A 22,759-nucleotide genomic window follows, 5' to 3' on the forward strand; every position below is an offset into this window, starting at 1 on the left:
AATTTCAAGTTAGTTAATATAGAGTTTAGTATTGGTTTCAGAGGTAGAATTCAGTGATTCATCACTTACATATAACATCCAGTGTTCATCCCAACAAGTGCCCTCCTTAATGCTCATCACCCATGTAGCCCATCCCTCCAAAAACCTCCCTCCATCAACCCTCAGTTGGTTCTCTATATTTAAGTCTTTCATGGTTCGCATCACTCTTTGTTTTATCTTTTAAATTTTCCTTCCCTTCCCCTATGTTCATCCGCTTGTTTCTTAAATTTCACATGAGTAACAGCATGTGATATTTGTCTTTCTCTGACTGACTTATTTCCCTTGGCATGATACATTCTAGGTCCATCCACGTTATTGCAAATGACACGATTTCTTTCATTTTTATTGCTGAGAAATATTCCATTATATATATGCATATATACCACTTTTCCTTTATCCATTCATCAGTTGATGGACATCTGAGCTCTTTCTACAATTTGTTTACTGTTGATAGTGATGAGGGAAACAAAGGCCAGAGAAATCTTGCTTAAATGAAATCTCCTTACAGTTTGCTGCCCACCGATAGACATCTGAAACATGCAAAGTGTGACCTTGCTCCAGGAATTCAGGGCTGCCTTACTTGCTTGATGTTTTTTGTTTACCTAAAAGTAAACTTAGCTTCACAGCAGCTAGGCCCTCAAGGTCCTGAAAGCCTTGCTTCCAAATTCCTTAGAGACTTACACTATCCCTAGCCCCCACTAACTTAAAAACATATAATCAGTCACTCCTCACAACCTCAGTGCAGCTCTTTTTGTCCACAAGTCTTGTCCCTGTGCTTTAATAAAATCACTCTTTTGCACCAATGATGTCTCAAGAACTTGCTCTTGCCATTTGCTCAAGAACCCCATCATATTGGCGCTCTTATGTGAGGCTTTCTGAGTCTTTTCATCTGTACTCCGAGCCTTGGTTCAAACTTGGTGAGAACTTTCTCTTTTCTTCCTTTACTCTCATTTCAGGGGCTTTTCAAGGACTGGGCTCTGATTGGAACACTTTCATGTCGATTTCTCAGTCTATAATCCTCTAGCCCATGGCTACTCTCCAGAGAGGAGAATGCCTGCCTTTCAGCTGGAAGTTACTACCCTGGCCAGAATGGTATTAAGACCCAGAAACTTGATGCCTTCTCTTTATTCCTGTCTTCATACAACGTTGTCTTTCTTGGGCATGGGACAGCCACCTAAGAAACTAACACAGCTCCCAATCTTATGACTCCTGTGTGAGGGTTCCTCCTTATTGGTCTAATGTGATCCCCTCCATATCCCTGGTCTAGCCACTTCTGGCCACAAGACCTCCACTAGAAGCCTGCCAAAACCAGTACCCGATTGAAGTAAAACCCAACCAGAGACCGTTTCCTACGAAAGTTGGATGTAAAGACAGTATGTGTCGCAATGTCACTTAGATCATGATGGATTTCTATGTTCACTCTTTTCTGTCAATGTCCTCTATTAGCTACTTAAATTACAGAATTGGGTAATTCCCCCTTGTAAAACATTTCTAGTGTTTTCCATGGGTTAAAAACGGCACAGCCTTCAAGGAAACTAAGGCATGACCTTCATGACATGCTCCTCAAAACAAAGTAAACGAAGACACGGCCTTCTACAGCCTGGCCTTTTATGGTACAGCTTTCCAGGCACAGCACAGCACAGTATTTCTGTTCTCATATCACAGGCACACATTTGTAGCCTAGGATGCAATGGAGAAGCAAAGGGACACTAGCATCCCTTCTCCATTATCTTTGAAAATTTTCTGGAAAATATATTTTTCCTTACAAAATTAAGTCTCGGCAGGTTAATTTCTAAGAGCAAACAAATAATCCTCTTCCTCAGTTGCTGTTTTTCATTGTGATTGGGTTTATAGCTGCCATTTAATACTCCCTGTTAAAAAAAAATCACAAACTGATGCTTCCCCTCAACAATGTATCATCCTTTATGAGGAGATACTTTAAAATACTAACACTCTAGGGGTGCCTGGGAGGCTCAGTTGGTTAAGCATCTGACTTCAGCTCAGGTCATGATCTCACCACTCCTGAGTTTGAGCCCCTCTTCGGGGGCTCTGTTGTGACAGTTCAGTGCCTGGAACCTGCTTCCAATTCTGTGTCTCCCTCTCTCTCTGACCCTCTCCTGCTTACACTCTGTCTCTTTCTCTCAAAAATAAATAAACGTTAAAAAACCTTTTTTTTAAAAAATAGTAACATTCTGATAGTACCAGATACTATAGTTTCCCTGCCTGAAATTGTTCTCATCTATCCCACCTAATATTTCTTTCTTTCCAAAGAAAATTATTTGCTCCCATCTTTCCAACACATCAGGTGAGGCAAGCCCATCCCCAAAAAGGATGAAGCATGATTTGTCTGAGTGTATCGCCGTAATCCTGTGGTCCTCTCAACATGTGGAAAGTAGGTCTACTGGGGACACCTGAAAAAGGTATAGATCACCCTTATAAAAGCATACCAGAGCAGTTCCCTTTTCCTGCCTTTGGAAATTATCAGATACAATGAAGCGTAAACCTGCTGCAGGCATCCTACTACCATTTCAGGAACACTGACAAGTGGTGTATGATAAGGAGATGAGATACAAAGTCCCAGCATCATTGGTGACACCACTGGCCTGATGAATTAACCAGTCTAGAGATGAGGTACCTTGGGTCTATCTGCTCTGTGAGACAAGTAGTTAAAGAAAAATAAAGTCAATTAGATTGGGTTTTTCCACTAGCAACACAAAGCATCTCCACTGAAATACTCCTGCCATACATTTTAATTCTATATTATAATGTCACACCATAGGTCCCAGATGAAATGAGACAATTCACTTCTTCATCTTAGGGAACAAAACGAAAGTAAAGTTGCAACCCTGGGATCAGCAGAACTTATCCCAACCATATAAACATTGCATATGTTACTGTTAGTTATTAACTTCCCAGGCGATAGTAACCTGTTTCACACAAATAGTGCACAATATATGACTGAAATATACATAAACTTTGAGTTGGCTTGAAATTTATAGCTGTCTCCGATCGTGGAGAAATTGTCTGAGTGTCTATTACCTTGAAATAAACTTCTGAATCTGTTGTCTGCTCTTTAGGTTTAATTTACATTTGACACTGACTCTTCAGACAGAATATGATAACAGAACTCATCATCTACTTAAACAATTTCGTTGCATTTCTCTGAAACCTTTCTAACTCTTTTATATTACTGAAGTCTATGAAATTTAACTATATATTGATTTATAATTATGATTCCACATTGTTTTATGCAAGAGACACAAATATTTGGTTTCCTTGTCTAGTTTGTTCCCCTCATATACTCTCTGTCACATTTCTTTCATTAAATTGGGTTCATTTGTATATATTGTGTAAAGTTTTATTACATAAAATATTGCCAATTCCTCACTATTAAATGAGAAGGGTGCCTGGATGGCTCAGTCGGTTAAGCCTCCGTCTCTCGATTTCCACCCGGGTCATGTACTCATGGTTCATGAGTTTGAACCCTGCATCAGGCTTCACGTGAGCCTGCTTAAGATTCTCTCTCTCTCTCTCTCTCTCTCTCTCTCTCTCTTTCTGATCCCCTGGTCCTCACTAAAGGCTCGCTGTCTCTAAAAGAAATTTTTGAAATTAAAAAACTATCAAATAAGACACTTTCAGAAAAGTTCAGCTTTCATTCCTATTCCCTTCAATCTATTCCCTCATGGTGCCCAAGAGGCAACCATTTTTTAAAAGTCCTTTCATTGTCATATATAAAAAAGTAAATAGATTTAATAGATGATGGAGAAAGAGATAATGATAGATGGATGCAGATAAATTGAATTGATATAGCTATGTATTCCTGTTCTCTTCCTGGATCCTACTAAACAAAATGTTGTGTGTTGTACAAAATCTCCTTACCTGTACAGAAGTGGAGATTATTGTAAGCAAGGGTTATTTTTTTCTTCTAGCTACATAGTATGTCACTGTTTGTATGCACATCAGAGTATTCATAATTTCCTTCTTTGTTTCCCAGCATTGCCTTGGATTTCTAAGATGAGATCCATACAGGATGTTCCCGTACAGACAGTACATTTGCTTACAATCTGGAAGGCCTCAGACATACCTCTTTTCCACTAGAGTCGTGGCTTGATCCTGATGGTCTAAGGGGAAGGATGGGGAAGCATGTGTCTTAAGCCAAAGTGTCAGCATGCCACTGATGTTTATCTGAGACACAGAAAGTGATGGAAGTGTAGATACAGCCCACCATCAGGCTAATGAAAGGGGTTTCCACAGGTTTAGAGACTTTAATATGAAAAATCAAGGAAAGGGGCACCTGGCTGTCTCAGTCAGTGGAGCATTCGACTCCTGATCTCAGGGTCATGAGTTTGAGCTCCACATTGGCCGTGGAGCCTACTTAAAAATAAAATGAAATAAAAATATGAAAAGTAAAATAAAAAATCTGGGAAAGGAAACAAAGTGAGTACAAAAATTTTGTGGGCGTCATATCATTATAAGTTAGTGGATTTCTGATATTTTTTGTCCCCTCTCTTGTGCAAAGGGACTTCTGTGTTTGTCTTTGAGAACACACAGGTGTAGGACACCAGCATCATATGGGCCACAAAGCTCCATTTCCTAGCTCCAGAAAACACGCCTAATTACAGAATGGAAAAAGACCAAGTATAAAAGGGCATGATACAAAGATACCTTCCAGATCCACATCTGACCCAAATTCTGTAATATAAATAAAAACCAATATTGTAATTTGTTGCAATCCTCCCTTTCTCCCTTTTTCTCGCTACTTCTTTTCCTTGAAACTATATGCAACGGATGATTGTCACTCCATGTTTATTTGAGAAAAGCTGATAAAGACACGTGAACAGAGGTGAGTTCCAATGTAAAGGAGGCATTAAGGGGCTGAATACACAGGGAGCTGGGAGAGAATGAAGATAAGGAACTGCAGTCAGTACTGGGGCTTCCCGGTCAAGGATAGGGTGGAGGGAGCCATCAGGGAGGACAGGTTCTGCAGGGTCACTGAACGCAGGGCAAACCAAATCCTGAGAGAGCACTGTGTTTGTGGAAGAATTCGAGCCAAACAGGAAACGTTTTCACTGTGTGAGGAAGCCTGAAAAGAAGGTTCTTCCTGGAGTGTCAGCATCTCCACTTCAGCTCAGGAGTCCTGCAGAAGACAGAGCAGAGTGTTGTTCCCAGAACCACCTCCACAAGCAGCTTCCTCGCCCCTCTCTCAGGGCCTCGTGTTAAAGCACCACAGTAAGGAGAAGAACATATTCTTTCTTAAGTATCCTGATCTAAAGCTATTTGCAGTGCAGGCCTTTTAGTAAGTGGAGAGAAGAAGCTTCAGTTAACTGCCTGAGCAGAAGTCAGATCCAAAGTCTTTGACATTGTTTCTGTCTTTTCACCTCCACCATCTGTTCCAGGATAATCAACTCTATCTTTAAAGAGGGTCAAAGAGCATTACCTGTTGGCTGAAGTCCAGAGTGTCCTGGGAAAGAAAAGGGACAACATACACTTAACAGAGACACAGGTAAATCTGTCCCCACATACAAGGTCCCAACCCCAGACCCACCTAACACCACAACCCACATTGCATGATGCCAGCGGGATCAGAAAGGGAGAGATGTGGCCTGTGAAGTTTCTGTCACACAAATCTGTTGTGGCTTCATTAGCTTTCATAGCTCTTCCTGATCTGGCCAAGGACCCCAACCCAAGATATCTGTCTTGTCAACTTCTTTCTTATCTCTATAACCCATAACCTCTTATGCTGAAGCACAGTAACCATGGACCCTTGCTTTCTGGATATCTAGGAAATCTGAGGTCACATGGGGAAGGAAAGGCATCCTACAAGGCCACTGGTCCACAGGGAGTTTATGCGATCAAAGCTGTATTTCTCTCCCACAAGGTCTATAGCGAGGCCCAGCTACCAACAGGTGCCTTACCTTTCTGATTCCGGAAGTAGATGAACAGCCCCACCACCAGGAAGAGCAGACCCAGAACAAAGCCCCCGATTCCACTCAGCATCTTGCTCTGTGCAGATTCAGACTGAGCCCCTGAGAGAAGAAGCAGCTTTAGTTATTTTTACCCCAAATCCAACTCCCCTCCTGGAGACTCTGGATTGAGAACTTTGAGAATGAGGAATGAAGCCTGCCCTGGAAGAAAGAGAGTAAGTGGCAATTTCTGGGGGGAAAAATTTAAATCCCATTCCATAGATACAAGGTTTAGGTATTGAACTTTTTAAATACCACAGCTTTGACAAATCCACTCCTTCAATATCTATGGATGAGGAGCTCCTTGAAGTTCAAGTAACTTGTGCAGGGTGACAGAGCTAATAAAAGGCAGAGCCAAGATTGTATTCCCCTCCTGCCCGGAAGGTCCCTATAAATACAGGATGTGCCAGAAGCACAAAAGGCAAAGCAAAGCCCCCTCCCTGCTGGGCGAGGAACTTATGGGATCAGAAAGCTTCTCACTCCACTCCACGGTGAGAGGGCTCGTGCGACTTGGATGCTCCACGTGGCAGGTGTAGACCTCTCCACTCTGAGGAACTGTTTCCAGCATCACCAGGGTCTGGAAGGTCCAGTCTCCATTACGGATCAGGCCTGTGGACACGACCCCAGTCTGCTCCTCCTGGCCGTTCCGGAACCACTTGACCTCAATGTGGCCTGGATAGAAACCATTCACGGAGCAGACCAGGAGGTTGTGGTGCTGCAGGGGCTGCGTCTTCGAGGGGAACACGGTCACTGTCGGCTCAACTAGAAGACAAGTGGTAGCGGGACTGAGGACGACAGAGTGAGTCTCCCTGGCTGGCTGCCCTCCTGCCTCCGGTCTCTGGTCCCAGGCTGCATCTCGTGCAGGCCTCCCTCAAAGCTGGCCACGTGGCCCAGTACCAGCCAGTCTCATGAGTCTTGAATTCAATCCTGACAGTACGGGTCCATTAAGTTTGAGAGATGTTGAGGAAATTTGTGGGGTTTGTTTTTCATAGTGTGAGGTAGTTGTTCCTTGCGGAATTCCTTGTTTACACATTTTGCAAGGGATATAGGGTCTCAATTAAAAGCATGATTTCTGGAGCAGGCTGACTGAGCTCAAATATAGGCTCTGCTCCTTACTGATTGATCCTAGAAGAATATTACATTCCTCTGCATCCCAGCTTTCTCCTCTATCGAAGGAGATAGTAATACTTACCTCTTACAGTTCTGTGAGGATTAATGCACCTAAAGTATGTAAAGTGATGATTGGAGTTTAGCCTTCAATATATGTTAAGTACTTATTACCTTGTTTAATTACAGAGAAAATATTATTTAAAGCAGTCTGGGTAAATTGGAGAACAGCTTGAGGTTGATGGGGAAATAGAGTATGAAACCCTAGAAATGCTCCACTCACACCTTACAACACCACACAAATGGTTCTCCCCCAGAAGCAGGAAAGACAGAGGTGATACTCTAGCCTATTTGTTTAATTTCAAGAACAGTGTGAGTCCTGAAAGAGAGGGAAAGGAACAAGGAAACTCATTGTTTTTAAAAAGTTCTCATAATTGCACTCAGATGATCACTCCTTCTGTGCAGTATAAAAAATTACTGTTATTGGAATTGTTATACCTTTATAATTGTCTCCCTTTGAAAGCTGACATTTGAGTTCAGGGAAGAGACTGAGACTATTTAACGGGTATCCTTAGTGCAGAGACAATCCCTTACACTACTAGCCTCAATAAATACTGTTTTTAAGAAAGGAAATATATGGTGAAACCATTTCTACAATATCGTAAAATGGTAGATTCAAGATTGATGACAAAGCTTTGCTAACAATTTTTGTAGCATATTTCATTAAATATAAATGTTTACCTTCCTAGCATGAAAAGTAATAAACAGTGTCAAAATATAAGCCACAGACTAGAGAAAATGCTGAATCGACTATCAGCAAAGCATTAATAATCTTATGCATAGAAAACACCTAAAATCACTGAGAAATATACCAGAATCCCTGAGATAATAGTAGATAATTTTTACATCAGTAACAACAATTAGCCAATAGATATGTAAAAAAAAAAAAATCCAAGGACCTTAAAATCAAAGGAATATACATTAAAAATAAAAAAAAGATATAAAATTTCAACCGAGTATTTGCAACATTGGGAAAAAAGATCTAACAATGGGGAACATGAGGTGAATTGTTACAACTATATAAAGAAATAATATGCAACTCCTTAAATACTTTCAGCATTATAAAAACAGTAATATCAATACCTTTAGTAACAAAATTATAAATAAGATACCTGGTTTCACAATCATTTCAAGAATGTAAGAATACATACTCTAAGAGAACAAAGAGCGGGAAGTTGAGACCTAAACGAAGCCCCAGAAATATCAGGAGGGTTTGGGGAGCCTGGGTGGCTCAGTCAGCTAAGGGTCCCACTTGGCTCAGGTCATGATCTGACAGTTTCTGGGTTCGAGTCCCGGGGCAGGCTCTGGGCAACAGCTCAGAACCTGGAGCCTCCTTGGGATTCTGTATCTCCCTCTCTCTCTCTGCTCCTCCCCTGCTTGCACTTTTTCTATCTCACCCTCTGCTCTTCCCCCGTTCCCACTCTGTCTTACTGGATCTCCTTCTCAAAAATTAACATTAAAAAAATAGAAATGTCAGAGGGACCTCAGAAGTCCCCCAAATCTTCAACGATTAGTCTGGCCATTTTTCTCACAGCAGTGGTAGCACATACAGACACAGGCACACGTATTTCAGGGGCTTCAGAAAAAGAAGGGTGAGTGTCAGGAACAGAAGGTGACCGGCCTCCTCACATCTCCCCAATCTCTTAACCCTCCCCTCCCCTCCCCTACACCTTCACCCCAACCAGGACACCCTCCACTTCCCTCCCCAGGTCTCCAACCACCTGCCCATGGTGCCCTCTAGCTGGAGCTCCTGAGCCCCCCTCACCTCTGCCTCAGGGGCCACCAAGGATGCCCGATGTCCCCTCCTGTTGCCTCCCCAAAACCACTCTCTCCACACGCACTGCCCCCCCTTCCCACACACTCATTCTCTGTCCCCCTCACTTCACAGGGCACCCCTCCCACACTGTCCCCACAGCCACACAAGGACACACGACACTGTCCCCACAGTCACTCATGGACACAACCACGCCTTCCCCACAGTCACACACGGACTCACCACACTGTCCCCTCAGTCACACATGGACGCAATCACACTGTCCCCACGGTCACAACCATATGGTCCTCACAGTCACACAGAGACTCAGCCACACTGTCCCCAGTCACGCATGGACACAACCACGCCTTCCCAACAGTCACAAAACATGGTCCCCACAGTCACACACGGACACACCACACTGTCCCCACCCCACAGACTCAGCACACACTCCCCGACGTCGCACTCTCGCAGGGATCCCCGTGACGGGCTCTTGCTCAACACCCTGTAGGCTCACTGGGACCCAGTCTCTGTCTCACAGTCGCAACCGCGCAGCCCCGGCCGCCCCAGCCCCCCTGCCCCCGCTCACCTCGCCGCTGCACCGTGAAGCTCTCACCAACACCGTAGTTGTGTCTGCAGAACCAGTCCACCGCTGTCCGCGTCTGCTCCATGAAGTCCTTCTGCCCATTCCAGTGCTTGGCGTCAGGCCGCCCCAGCTCCGTCACCGCCCGGAACTCCCCCACTTCGCTGTCGAAGCGCACATACTCCTCCCCGTTATGATAGTGTCTCTCCAGGTACCGCACCCGCTCCGTCCCGTTGGTGAAATGGCACTCCCCCTTCCACATATTTAAGAAATGTGCTGTGGGGACAGGGCGACCCAGTCACTCGCGGGATCCTGGAAGACACTGACGCCGCCACCCCTCGGGGCTCCACCCGCACCCCCAAACCACCAGCACCCACGGCTCTTCTCTCCTCTAGCGGCGGGGCGGAAGGAGGCCAGGTGACCCCTCTCCTGGGAGCTTCTCCGGGTCACTGGCTTCCGGTTCAGAGGCGGACCTCCCAGCCTGAGGATTTGCCCCTCACCGCCTCCTCCTGGACGCCTCCTCCTGGCAGACACCCACCTCCCTCCTCGCCTCCCACAGCCCTTTCCTGGCCTCACACACGTCCCACCTGCGTCCCCCTCCCCCACCCCCACCCAACACTTGGTCTGGGCTGAGCTGACTCAGGCCCCTGCGAACCCAGAGAAGGGAAACACCCCCACATCCCCTCCACTCTCGGCTAAAATTTATGGAAAGTGATGGACAAAACCCAGCCAGGCAGGACTTTATTTACCTGGGGGGAGAAATGTCACAAGACAAGCCTGCAGTTCTACAGCAGAGGATAACTGGGTGATCTGAGTTTCCTTAGGGCGCCAGACAGGTGGTCTCAAGGGGGATGTTTAGGATGTGACAGGAAAGAGTAACTAGATGTGAACTAGTGGGCGTGTGTGTGTTTGATAATTCAGGGAAAGGTAATACAATGTGCAAAATCTTGAAAGAATTGATGAACTTCCTCAACAAAATGGAAAAAGGGAGTTCACTGAAGCACAATGGGACAAAGGAAGGCAAAAGGTTAGACTGGAGAAATCATGGGGAGCTGGCAGTAAAAGCCTTACAGGTGATGTTGGGATTTTGACTTCATACTTCACGTAATGGGAAACTACTGAAGAGTTTTAAGGACATTAAAACCATGACTGCACTACAGTTCCTCAAGTCCTTACCTGGAATTTCCAAACTCCAGAAACCTAGAAAACCAGATCTTTTTACAAGTTTTGATGACAAACTCTTTTGCTACATCTAACCTGATGAGATAAAGGGTCAAACATGTCAGACCTCTTATTGGTCAGTCAGTCACATGGGCTCCTGGAGTTTCAATATATAAACACACACACATCATAATATATGTACATACATGCATATACATACATAAATATACACACATATACATACATGACACATATACATACATGTATGTATATATTTTGATGTTTTATTTTCTGTTTAATTGAACTAAGAAAAATTTTTTATTCAAGTGGAATTGACATGAACATTTTAAAAATAGTTTAAAAATACCTGTGCTTTTAAAAATGAGACAAATTGGGGCGCCTGGGTGGCGCAGTCGGTTAAGCGTCCGACTTCAGCCAGGTCACGATCTCGCGGTCTGTGAGTTCGAGCCCCGCGTCAGGCTCTGGGCTGGTGGCTCAGAGCCTGGAGCCTGTTTCCGATTCTGTGTCTCCCTCTCTCTCTGCCCCTCCCCCGTTCATGCTTTGTCTCTCTCTGTCCCAAAAATAAATAAACGTTGAAAAAAAAAATTAAAAAAAAATGAGACAAATAAAAGGAGCTTTTGACATTATCAACAGAACAGAATGTAGCATTACTGCACAAGTTTGATACATTTTACAGAAAGATACTTGTGACAGTCACAATTGATGACTCATAAGGCAAGCTGTTGAAAGTTAACAGAGATGCTGATGATCAACAAATCATGAAATCTTATAAAACATTGCATAAGGCAAAGAATAAAAGATGAAGATCTCCAGCTTGCATTGAATGAGTGGACTCAGCAAGAAAGTGTTCAATCTATGAACTGTTGATCTTATTATTTTTTGTAATAAAATAAGCTAAACTACACCACAAAGACCTGAATTGGAAGGTGAGTGTGTGTATAAAGGGTAAGTCTAGAGGTTTTAGAAGCAGCAGAGTATAAACCGGTGTTTCCAACATCAGTACTCTTGACATTTTGGACGAGATATTTTTTGTGGGAAGCCTGTTCTGTACGTTGTAGATTGTTTACTAGCATCATTAGCTTCTACCTAGCAGATGTCAGAAAAAAGCCCCAAGTGACTACCAAAAATGGCTCCAGACATTGCCAAATGTTCCCTGAAGTCCCCATATGAGAACCACTGTTACACCACTTGAAAAATCTGTGGTAAAAAAGCCAATGTTAATTCTATGGCAGCTGAGAATTACACTGAAAACTTTGCCAATATTATATCTGGTAAAAAAAAACAAAAAAACAAAAAAACAAAAAAAAACCTTTGATACTGAACAAATTTATTTTTCTGGATAACAAGAGTGTATCAAAAGTTACTATGAATTCCAACCAAAAGATGATTGCTCTTGGGTGTGCTAATGCTTCAGGCTTACCCAAATCAAAGTGGGCAGACACTGGAAAAAGCCAAAATCCAGGATGCCTGAAAGGGACAAATATTTTACTTGTGCATTAGTTTTCAAAAAAGATAATATGGATAACCAGATACATATTTTATTTGGTTCAAAACCACTTTGTATCAATGGGCTTCGTTCATGAGACGCAAGCTGGACTGGGAGAAACCTGGAAATTAATTGTCCCTGTATAATTGTTCCACATACTGTACTCCTCAAATTCTTATAAAAATTAAAGCTTTGGCTTCTAATTCTCCCCCTGCCCCACCACCAAGTATGACGTCTATATTGCAATCTTTGAACAAGGAATTTTCTCATCCCATGAAGATCAAGTAAAAAAAAACTTTTAAACTCTGTTCTTGATGCAGTTTACAGAGGCCTATGAATCCACATCTTCTGAAATAAGTTAATGGCTAGTGTTATGACAAAGCTAATGTTTAATAAACCAACCTGAAAAACTGCCTAGCAAGACTTTGGGCTACATCCGAGTTTGCAAATGAACTACCAATTGAAGACATTGAAAACTGTCACGTGATTAATGAGAAAATATTATATGACACTTCAATGTATGTAAAAGTTTATCCAAATAAGTCCAAGGAATAAGGTGGACACTTGAGATGAGCACCAGGTAGCGTATAGAAGTGTGGAATCACTACACTGTACATCTGAAACTAACATTACGCTGTATGCTAACCAAATGGAAGTTAAATAATAACTTTAAAAGATATTCTCTGCCTAAATGTATACCTATAATCTTAAACAATCAAACAAACAAATAAGTCAAAGGTGCTGATCCAAAAATACTTATCACTGATGATGGGGTCACACAGGGCATTCCCTGAGTGATGGAAACATGGTAGTGGTGACTGAGAGCACTCCCCAACTTGCTCCCTACACTCCAGCTTCTCCAGCCTTCCTTCTGTCCCTTGCACTCACCAAACATCTTCCCGCACTTGACCTTTATCCTATTTTCTCCCTCTACAACACTTGTCCTGTACATCTTTCACTTGCCTGGCTTCTGTCACCAGTCATATCTCAACTCAATGTCACTTCCTCAGGGAGAGCTCCCTACACACTTGAACTGAAGTCAGGTGTATCCAATTCTGTCTGTTTCACAACCAGGTGTATTATTTTTCAGCATACTTATTGTTGTCAGAATTTTTGTTGTTATTGTTAAATGTTTATTGGGCTTTCTCCTCTGTCGTTACATAAAATCCATGATGGTAATGATCTTTAGCCTATTCAAATAGAATTCACTGAGCCCAGAACAGAGCCTAGTACATCATAGCTGCTCAGAGAAATGTCTGTGATACAATGGATAAACACAGGGCTCTGAGAATCAGTCATTGTGAGGATCCTGGAAAGCAAGAAGGGGCTCAGGTCCAACATTCTTTTACTCTGATGATACATTATATCCCCTCCACTTCCTGTGAGAAATCCACACAAACTACCTCCTTCTTCGTCTACTGTTGGAAAAAATATCACAGGTAAGGAAAAGGTGATTTTAAGAAAAAAGAAAAATCTCATTAAGTTTCAGCTCATCCTGTAGATCTGTGAGAGTGCTGAGGTCTCTGCACACACGGGGGATTCACAGTAATGGTGACAACATGGCTCGGTAAAGAATAGGAACTGGAAGTGGAGGCAACCCAACATGGTTATTAAGGAAAAACAGAAAACATGAGGAATAAACCTATGCCATCTGGGGACATCACCTCAGTGAGCCAATAAATCCCCTTGACTTGCATTTTGGCTTTCAGTCCTATGAAATGTAAACACCTTCATGCACTTTGTACTCTGCTCAGGGTAGATAGTTGGAACCATATGAAATTCCTGATGTTGCCTATTTTTGGGTTACAAAGCCATAATTGCATATAATTTATCTTATACTAGTTGAATCCCTTCCTGTGGGCTCAGGCCACAGAACAGAAAGATGCAGGAGAAACGGACACCATAGAAAGGTTCAACATAGATTCATAATGAAAAATTAACTTGTGCCGGATTCTCAGAAAATATCTTAAGTTCTTTAAGACTCCAAAGAACTTCCCATACGTGCTTCTCATCCAAAATGTCATTTCAAGTACTAAGGATCTCTGCTGTACCTCCAGGGTGAGAAATAGAGATAAAACTAGCCCCAACTTTGGTCAGAGAACCTTCAGTCCAGGGATAAAGGCCTTGTAAACTTTGAGGTGCGGAGAAAGTAAAGGAGATAATGGGAGAGAACCCTTGATACAGCCTTGCATATTACAGAGAGGTACCAACATAACTAACCCTGTGAAGACATAACACAGGGTCTTCTAGGAGACACCTTTCTAATTCCTTTTGACTCTCTGTCCAATTTTCTGAGAAACTTTCTTATTTTCTAGCATAACTCAACATTATAAAGGGAACCACTTATGGGAATTAATTTGAAATCATTATTTCTGAGTCTTCTCAAGACCCTGAGGGAATGAAACTCAAACCTGGAGAGTTTTGACTGGGGAAGAGTTGGGAAGAAATGGCCTCTATATGTGGAGGCCCCTTACACAGCTCTTATAGAGAGGGCAAGGATTCAGCCTCCTTTTGTTTTGAATAGAATTGGGGATCTATATGATAAAGGTGGGCAATCATTAAAGAAAATGTCACAATTTTCTAAGGCACATGGCGTGGACACAGTGGCAAAACTGATTTCTTTCTTTCCCCCCACTCCACAATAGCTCACCACCCAAGGAGTGCACTTACATGAGGTGTCCTTGGCCCAAGCCAGGGGAGGGCTCAGCATCATCAATATCAACATCAGAGCTGTCATCCAGGAGCCTCCCATGAAACACAGGCACATCATGCTGGAGAACAGAGAGGACAGGGGGCAGGGGAACAGGCAAGTCTCAGTCAGTGAGAACTAAGACCCTCCTTTAGGCACCTCCCAAATAATACCAACCAGGGAATGTTTCTCTGCTCCTGGATTGGGTAATCTAGGTTTGAGAACCAATCAGCATCACAAATATACTGCATCATCAGTTGCTGGTCAGAGATTCAGTATCAAGAGCCTCTTCTGAAACTCTGACTTCCTTCATTGAAAAGATTATTTTAATTTAGTACTTGAAAGGTTTCATCCAATGTATGTGAAACATTTGATTGGGCCCCTATTTTAAGCCTGCTCTATGCAGGGCAGTTATTTAAACAAAAGTTTGAGTCTTTTAGGAGTATTCATGTCTCTCCAGTGAAGACAGGGTTGTTTAATGTATGTCTGAGGGATTTTAGGAGCTGAGGGAGTGGAGGGACGATGATTGCAAATGAAGAAACCTTTTATCTGGACCTTATTTCACCCATCAGTAGTGTAGATTTGGGGAAATTACTTAACCTTCACCCTGAAATGAAGGCACAGCAGTCTTTCTGGTACTTGGATAATGGAAAGTGGTGTGATTCTCTGGACAGCTCAAGCAAGGAGCAGCATCTCCTGGTAACTGATGACATGACAGAATTATACCTGTTGATTGGAGAGTATAATCTCTACCTCCTTATGGGTAGAAAGGTCTCTGATAAACTAAAGGAAATGGGAATTTACTCACAACTTAACCTGAGTGAAAATGCTTTTCAAGTTTGTCTGCTGATGCTGTCATTGAGTTGGAGGCACCTCCAGAATTTGCATAGAAAAAGGGGCTTAGAGAACATGATCTGTAAGGAATGAAGGGTCTTGAAAGTTCCTTTGTATAGCATTTAACCTAACAAAATGATAAGGCCACTGTCCAAATCAAAGTATGCAGGGGGCTGAGAGATCAATAAAGGATTCAAACTCAACCTCTAACATAACAGCTCTGCTTAGAAAAACTTTAATATTTTATGTGGAAAATGTGTTCAATCCATACTCCTGGATCACACTCTGATTTCCTCATTTTATTGGGGATTGTTTTCCCTTTATTATGTTCCCTGCTCTTATTATTATATTACCTTCTCCTGCTTTATCCTAAGGAGAGAATAAGAAGCTGGTGCTAATGGATACGTTATAGAGTGTCCAGGAAAGAGAACACAATGGAAATACTATGAATCACATCCTTTGATGTCAACATGTAGTTTTAAATATATATATTTCTACCTTTAGATAATTATTATGTATTATATTAATATAAATGTAATATCTCAGATTCAGAATGGACTTTAAAGGACAACTATCTATCTAAAGTTCTGCATTAACTCCCAGTCTACCACAGTCTGATCAGCAGTCCTTGTTTATGGACTAGTGACAGAGAACAAACCACGTTGCAATAAAAATGACTAATATTTACTGAGCAAATTTTGAGCATTTTACTTTGCACCCAGAATTATACAAGGGCTTTTTATACACCATATTAATATTTAATCCTCACATCATCTCAGTGATTTGCATACCCTTTGCATCCCTACAGATGCAGAGAATAAATGATGGGTGTATGTTAAATAAGTTTGGCAAGGACACAAGCGGTAAATGGCGCACTCCAGATTGAGCCGAGGTATATGCGAGTCCAAACTCAGAAGGCCAGCCATTGCATCACACCACCTCACCACCTCCCATTCAATTTCTGAAGAGAATAGTGTCCATTTTGCTAAAACTATTGTTATTAGTTTAATTCATGGTTTATCCATAACAATGCAACTACTCCTTTTAATGAATGACAGCATTTTACATAAATTACCGCGTAGTAATTCTAGTTCCTCCAAAAGTTCTTTCATCACCATTGTTACTTTCCTCTGGAAATGACAACATTTCTGTTTATCTTATGTAATGACACCCACAGCTCCTGCCTAAGTATCCTTTCTATCAAAGACAATAGTGGCCTCCAAATTCTTAAATCCAATCTATTGTTCTCAATCATTATTTCAGATTTCTCAGAATAATTTATTGCAAATTTGAACATGTCAGAAAAGGATAGAAATTTTATCTCACATACCTTGGAAAAATGTATTTCTATTAATGTGGAAACTTAAAAATATCCTGTAGAAGTTGGGTAGAAGTCATTATTGTCCCTGGATTTCAGGAGAAACTGTGTTCCTAGACCCCAGCGATAATTCAGTAATATTGGAAGTTGTATAATTGCAACCAGAAGAATGCCATATTTAATTTCAAAAATGAAAGCCATAATTTATTCAGAATTAAATAGTTGTAACAGTGATAATCTAAGAGAGCTAAGCTTAAGTTCACCTTAGATTATAGGATAAAAGGAATGGCAAAGAAAAGTAATTCTATATCAAGAACATATTGAAATATTAAACATACTGAAATGTCAAAGACAACACTATCAAAACTTATCTATATAAAATTGACAATTTACATATCATATACATTTAGTTTTGAAAAGAATAGGCCAGCAACTATGAGCTAAATTCTATAGTTGTATACATTTGTGAGTAACAAAATGTGCTGCTTTAAGTATAACATATTTCACACTTTTCTTCAATATTAATTCAGTATTAGGAAAGTTCAGGTGAAACACTATAGCAAATTTTACCAAACCATCAATCCTGCAGGTGTGTAGGCTGAAATTCTTCACCTAACACAAAAGAAGCAGTCCTAGTCAACTTCTGCTGTGTACCAAGTAAGAAGTGTCAAGTAAGACCTTGTTTCCTGAGGAAAAGAGAGTTAAATTGGTTTCTAAAAGAGTGCTTATCAGTACAGAAGTTCTACCGTCTCTGCTCTTGATACATGAAATCATAGGTTTGTTTTCATTGGAAATAAAACACCATTGGGAACAAACAAGTGACATCAAAAGCACAGACTTTTGTTGAACAACAGGCAGGTTGAAATTTGTAGCATTACAGAATGTCTTGAGTCCCACTGATTGTCATAGAATGGGACTCATTTGTAGTTAAGTATGGAAAGTTGCAATACCTCTAGGAAGCTCTCAGGTATCAGCAGTCTACAGTTAGCACAGAATGTCCATCACTTGTCCAATTAGTGTCAGAATATTCTCTGTAGTTCTCAGATAGCTATGACCACGAATATGCAATTTAAAGTGAGAAGCAGATCAGAGATCCCTTTGTCTCTGAAAAAAATATTAATAACAAGAAGTAGATAAACAGGGCCAATTTCTTCTACAATGAAAGACATGTATCCTTAACAGAAGTCTGTCCCAATTACAGGTCATATTAGCACTTAGAAGTCTTGATAAGACCCTTTCCAGTGAGATTTCAGCGATGTCTTCCATTGAGTCTTCCATCCAAGACTTTGGATGAAGCCAGTCTTTATGTTGTGGTGTTATCTAAGTGTCTTACGATACTTTAACACAGCACTCTTTTTTAGCACCAGAATTTTTACCGTTGAGTAGTCACAGGGAGAACAACTAGAATTCTCACAGGCCTGTCATTAATATTGCACATAAGAAGAGTTTTAGTTTTCTTTCTCTTTGATCTAGACCATGCTTTAACTGTGCTATGGCAAAGAATTTACTTCTCAGACAGTACAAATATTGGCCAGACTATTTTTCAAAATTCTGCTTTGTTGTTGCACTAGTCAACGGCCCAGTGATTCTAGTTGTGTACCTCGAATGCTATCTGTTTTATTCAAAATTAATAATAAAATATTTATTTTAGCCATTTTATTAATAGTTCAGTAGTCTATCCCCTTATACATAAGCAAGTTTCCACCCTGAAAATGTAGACTTATTAGTAATTATTCTCCCCAAGGGAGAGAAAAAGATACTTTCTTTGCTTTGTAGTCTCTTCCTACCTGATGTGCATTTCACAAAGCAACTCTCTTAAAGCAATATTCTCAATATCGTAGAACAATTTTGAGAACATTAGAGCATATGACCCTCACTATTGCTGGCATCCACATTTTGGTCATATGCTCATTCCATAGTTTACACAAGGAACAAAACTTGGTGCATTACACCTCTGCCTAGAGATACTAAAGATAATTTGGGTGCAATGACAAACTCTCAGTTTTTAGAGTTCAGAATTCAGTACCTGACCTTAAAGAAAAAGTTTTCAGATAAATCATGTCAGTTAAAATAAGATCCAAGGCAGGGGCGCCTGGGTGGTTCAGTTGGTTAAGCACCTGACTCAGTTGTAGCTCAGGTCATGATCTCATGGTTCACGGGCTTAAGCCCCCTCATCAGGCTCTGCACTGACAGTGCAGAGTCTGCTTGGAATTCTCTCTCTCCCTCTCTGCCCCTCCCCACTTGCCCCCTCTCTCTCTCTCTCTCAAATAAATAAATAAACTTAAAAAAATTAATTAATTAAAAAAAATAAGATCCAAGGGGAGATTTAATTATTTAAAAATCTATATTAACCAGAGAAAAAAAATTTTCTAGTAACTATAGCAGAAGAGAACATAAGACAGCTTAGAAAGTTTAAGGTTCTCCAGAAGTGAGGAATCCTTATTGCATTTACAATTTCTAAGGTATGAAAACCACAAAAGCATTAACAAGGATCAGTCCCATAGGCAATTGGTTCCACCAATGTAAGCAAAATACATAGCTGTTGGTTTATTTTCCTTCAGAACATCAGTTGAACACCAAATTATTTTAGCCATCAACATTTCCTTTAGTGCTATTGCTGATATTAATTGTAATATCATTAATCTTAACCATGGTCTTTTTACCTGTAGTTTTATAGCCATATTACTTCAGAACACCAAAACCAAACCCCTTCTTGAGCTCCTGTATGGGCAATTCACTGGAGTGTTTACATAGACAGGTTCCTAAGGGTGCCTCTAGTTTCCCTCTCTATTAGTTAAAAACATAATCACTACCATGACAAAGATTTAATTGAGTTGTAAAATTCTAGATAGGTTTAAGCAAGTTTAGGTGGGCCATGAAATGTTGGGAGAAATTTCTGACATCTTGTAATCTTTGGCACACCTCTGGAAGATCACAGCTCTATCACCTATGAAGTCTAGGTTTAAAACTTCTTGGGGTGCCTGGGTGGCTCAGTTGGTTAAGTGCTGGACTTTTAATTTGGGCTCAGGTCGTGATCCCATGGTATGCAAGATAGAGTCCCAGGTCAGGCTGCACACTGACATTGCAGAGCCTGCTTGGGATGGTCTTTCTCCCTCTCTCTGCCCCTCCCCACCCTGTCTCTCTCTCAAAATAAATAAATAAATAAATAAATAAATAAATAAATAACTTCTTGGGAAAGTGAAGAGATATACTCAAACTCTCCACAGCTTTCCTAATCAAGAGGTATTGGGAGTTGTGACTACAATTTCAATTTCATTCAACCAATAATAAAATCAGGGAAATTGGCAAAATTTAGGCTGACCTCATCAGGGCACAAATTGAGAGTCCTTTCTGTATTGGACCTCCAGATTTGAAGTTTACACCCAGGGAGAAACTCAGAAGCCTTCCAGAGTGCAGTCTGATATAGATTCCAAAGAGTTCAGTGAAAATGTTGTTAAAATCCTCAAAGTCAAATATCTTGGTGACCTGGTAACCTTTGGACAGAGATACATTGAGGTCCACTAGAAGGCAGGTTGCTGCAATTGAGTCCATCAAGTGCTTACTAGTGGTCTCTGCCCAGATGCAACAGAGAGTAAACATCAGCTTTCCATATACCCTGATCAGAAAGATGAAAAATATCCTTGGTAGGTATGCCAATACCCCTAACTGCATCTAAATATTATCCCAGACCCACCGGAAAATGATCTTCTAAGATTGACAGTGGGGTAGTAACAAAAGGTTCTCTAGATTGGAAGCTTTATGCAAAAAGAAACCTTCATATAAGTACCTCAAGAAGTATCTCTGGGTCCCAGCTGCTATGGAAAATTTGAAGTCAAGAATTGTCTGTTAGTATCATCTTCAATTCACTTCCCCATCTCAAACATGGAGTGTTGGAGATCATATATTTGGTTGATGTTATCTTATGAAACTGCCCAAAAGCAACAAGATCACAATGTTGTGATGTTCAAAATGGCACATGTGCCAAACATGAACAGAAACATCTAATAACTTGAAATGCAATTTTGTTACCATTAATCATTGCAGCACCATTCCCCAAACAGGTGTCATGAGCCAGCCTAATGGCACAAAAAGCCTATTATACAGATATCTTACAGCTATCACCATTCTCTAGAAAGTGCAGAATTTCACTGTGGTAACCATAGTGGCCATTAGGTGTAATAGGTCAATTGTTCCCCCTGATAAAAACTGAACTTACGCCACAGTCAGTCAGCCAGACTCTAGCACCAGGTACTGAAAATCTTGAAGAATGCTTCATGAGAGCTGACGATGATGCTTACCTTTTCTGAAAATAGTTTCTAGAACTGATGAAACACCAATTTACATATTTAAGACACTCAGAATATTCCAAGCAATATAACTGAAAAAGAAAACATACTAGACATATTCTAGAAAAACCATAGAATACCTAAAGCAAAGAATGTCTTAAAGCAGCATGGGGTTGGGGGGATGGGGTACAGATTATCTTCAAAGAGAAAAACTTAGATTAACTGCTGACTTTTCATCAGCAATAATGGAAACCAAAAGTAGTACAGTGATGTTTTCATTGTGTTTAATAAAAATAATGACCAGCCTGGGATTTTATAACCAGTGATTCTATCTTTAAAGAATGAGGAAAAAAGAAAAAGAATGAGGAAACATTTTCATATGAACAAAAATCAAGATCATGTGTCTCCAATATATTTTAATGAAGAAAATTATAAATTATATACTTCAGGCAGAAGAAAAGTAACCCCAGATATAAATTCTGGGATGAAATGAGAAATGAAGAACAAAGACAGTGGTAAATATGTGGGCCATGCTAAAATGTATCAACTTATAAAATAATACTAAGATTATCCTATGGAGTTTTAAAATAATATACAATTTAAAAATAAAATAAAATAATATACAATTTAATACCCAAAACAATAATATATAAATTGAGAGAGAGTATAAGGTGTTAAATCATTCCAAGAACATTGTATTGTTTTTCTTCTTTTTTTTTCAAAATAGAAATGATTCTCAAAAAATAGAAATAATTCTCATATCATATCAGCTATATCTTCCAAAGCATAGAAGAAATTGATTTTATTTATTACTTCAGATTTATGAAAAGTACTAACTCCAAATCACACTTAACGATGTAGGCTTAGGGGCATCTGGGTGGCTCAGTTGGTTGAGTGTTCAGCTTCAGCTCAGGTCATGATCATATAGTTCATGGGTTCAAGTCCTGCATTGAGCTCTGTGCTGACAGCTCAGAGCCTGGAGCCCGCTTCAGATTCTGTGTCTCCCTCTCTCTCCACCCCTCTCCTGCTCTCTCTCTCTCTCTCTCTCTCTCTCTCTCTCAAAAATAAACATTAAAAAAATTTAAAAGGTAAAAAAAACAATGTAGGCTTAGGCTCAGTCTCTCTTTCTCTTTCTAATGAGTAATGAATATAATATAATATGTGAATTCCTAGGATCGATCGCATTCAGATCATGAAATAAGAATGTATGCAAACTAGTACCAGTACCAGTAGAGTTAAGTATTGCACTGATAATTCCAGCCAATGAAAGATATTTGTAACAAAAGAGTAAGCAAATCCCAAAACCTCATAGGCCTTCCTTTATACTTAGAGTAAACTTTTCAGAAGTATAATAAAAATTCAATAATTTTAATATAAATAAACTATATCCAAGTAATACTGTAATAGGAAATATTCCAAATATTATGAAGAAATTCTACTTCTATATTCAACAAAAATG

At 40.5% G+C, this 22,759-nt stretch overlaps 1 protein-coding gene and 1 pseudogene across 1 annotated transcript; one reads left to right on the plus strand and one right to left on the minus strand.

Annotated features, from left to right (window-relative positions):
* Window positions 1–4,828: 4,828 nt before the first annotated feature.
* On the minus strand, window positions 4,829–15,016 carry LOC115513787 (DLA class II histocompatibility antigen, DR-1 beta chain-like). Its single transcript, XM_030315190.1, has 6 exons — window positions 14,844–15,016; window positions 9,512–9,781; window positions 6,483–6,764; window positions 5,955–6,065; window positions 5,477–5,500; window positions 4,829–5,176 (listed from the first exon to the last, which is right to left on the minus strand). The coding sequence occupies exons 1-6, from the start codon at window positions 14,941–14,943 to the stop codon at window positions 5,163–5,165; spliced, it is 801 nt and encodes a 266-aa protein (XP_030171050.1). The 5' UTR covers window positions 14,944–15,016; the 3' UTR covers window positions 4,829–5,162.
* Window positions 15,017–15,384: 368 nt separating this feature from the next.
* The window catches only part of LOC115514895, a 34,013-nt pseudogene continuing 26,638 nt past the window's right edge, over window positions 15,385–22,759 (plus strand).

Source organism: Lynx canadensis, chromosome B2 (genome assembly GCF_007474595.2).
Source record: "Lynx canadensis isolate LIC74 chromosome B2, mLynCan4.pri.v2, whole genome shotgun sequence".
Lineage (NCBI taxonomy): Eukaryota > Metazoa > Chordata > Mammalia > Carnivora > Felidae > Lynx > Lynx canadensis.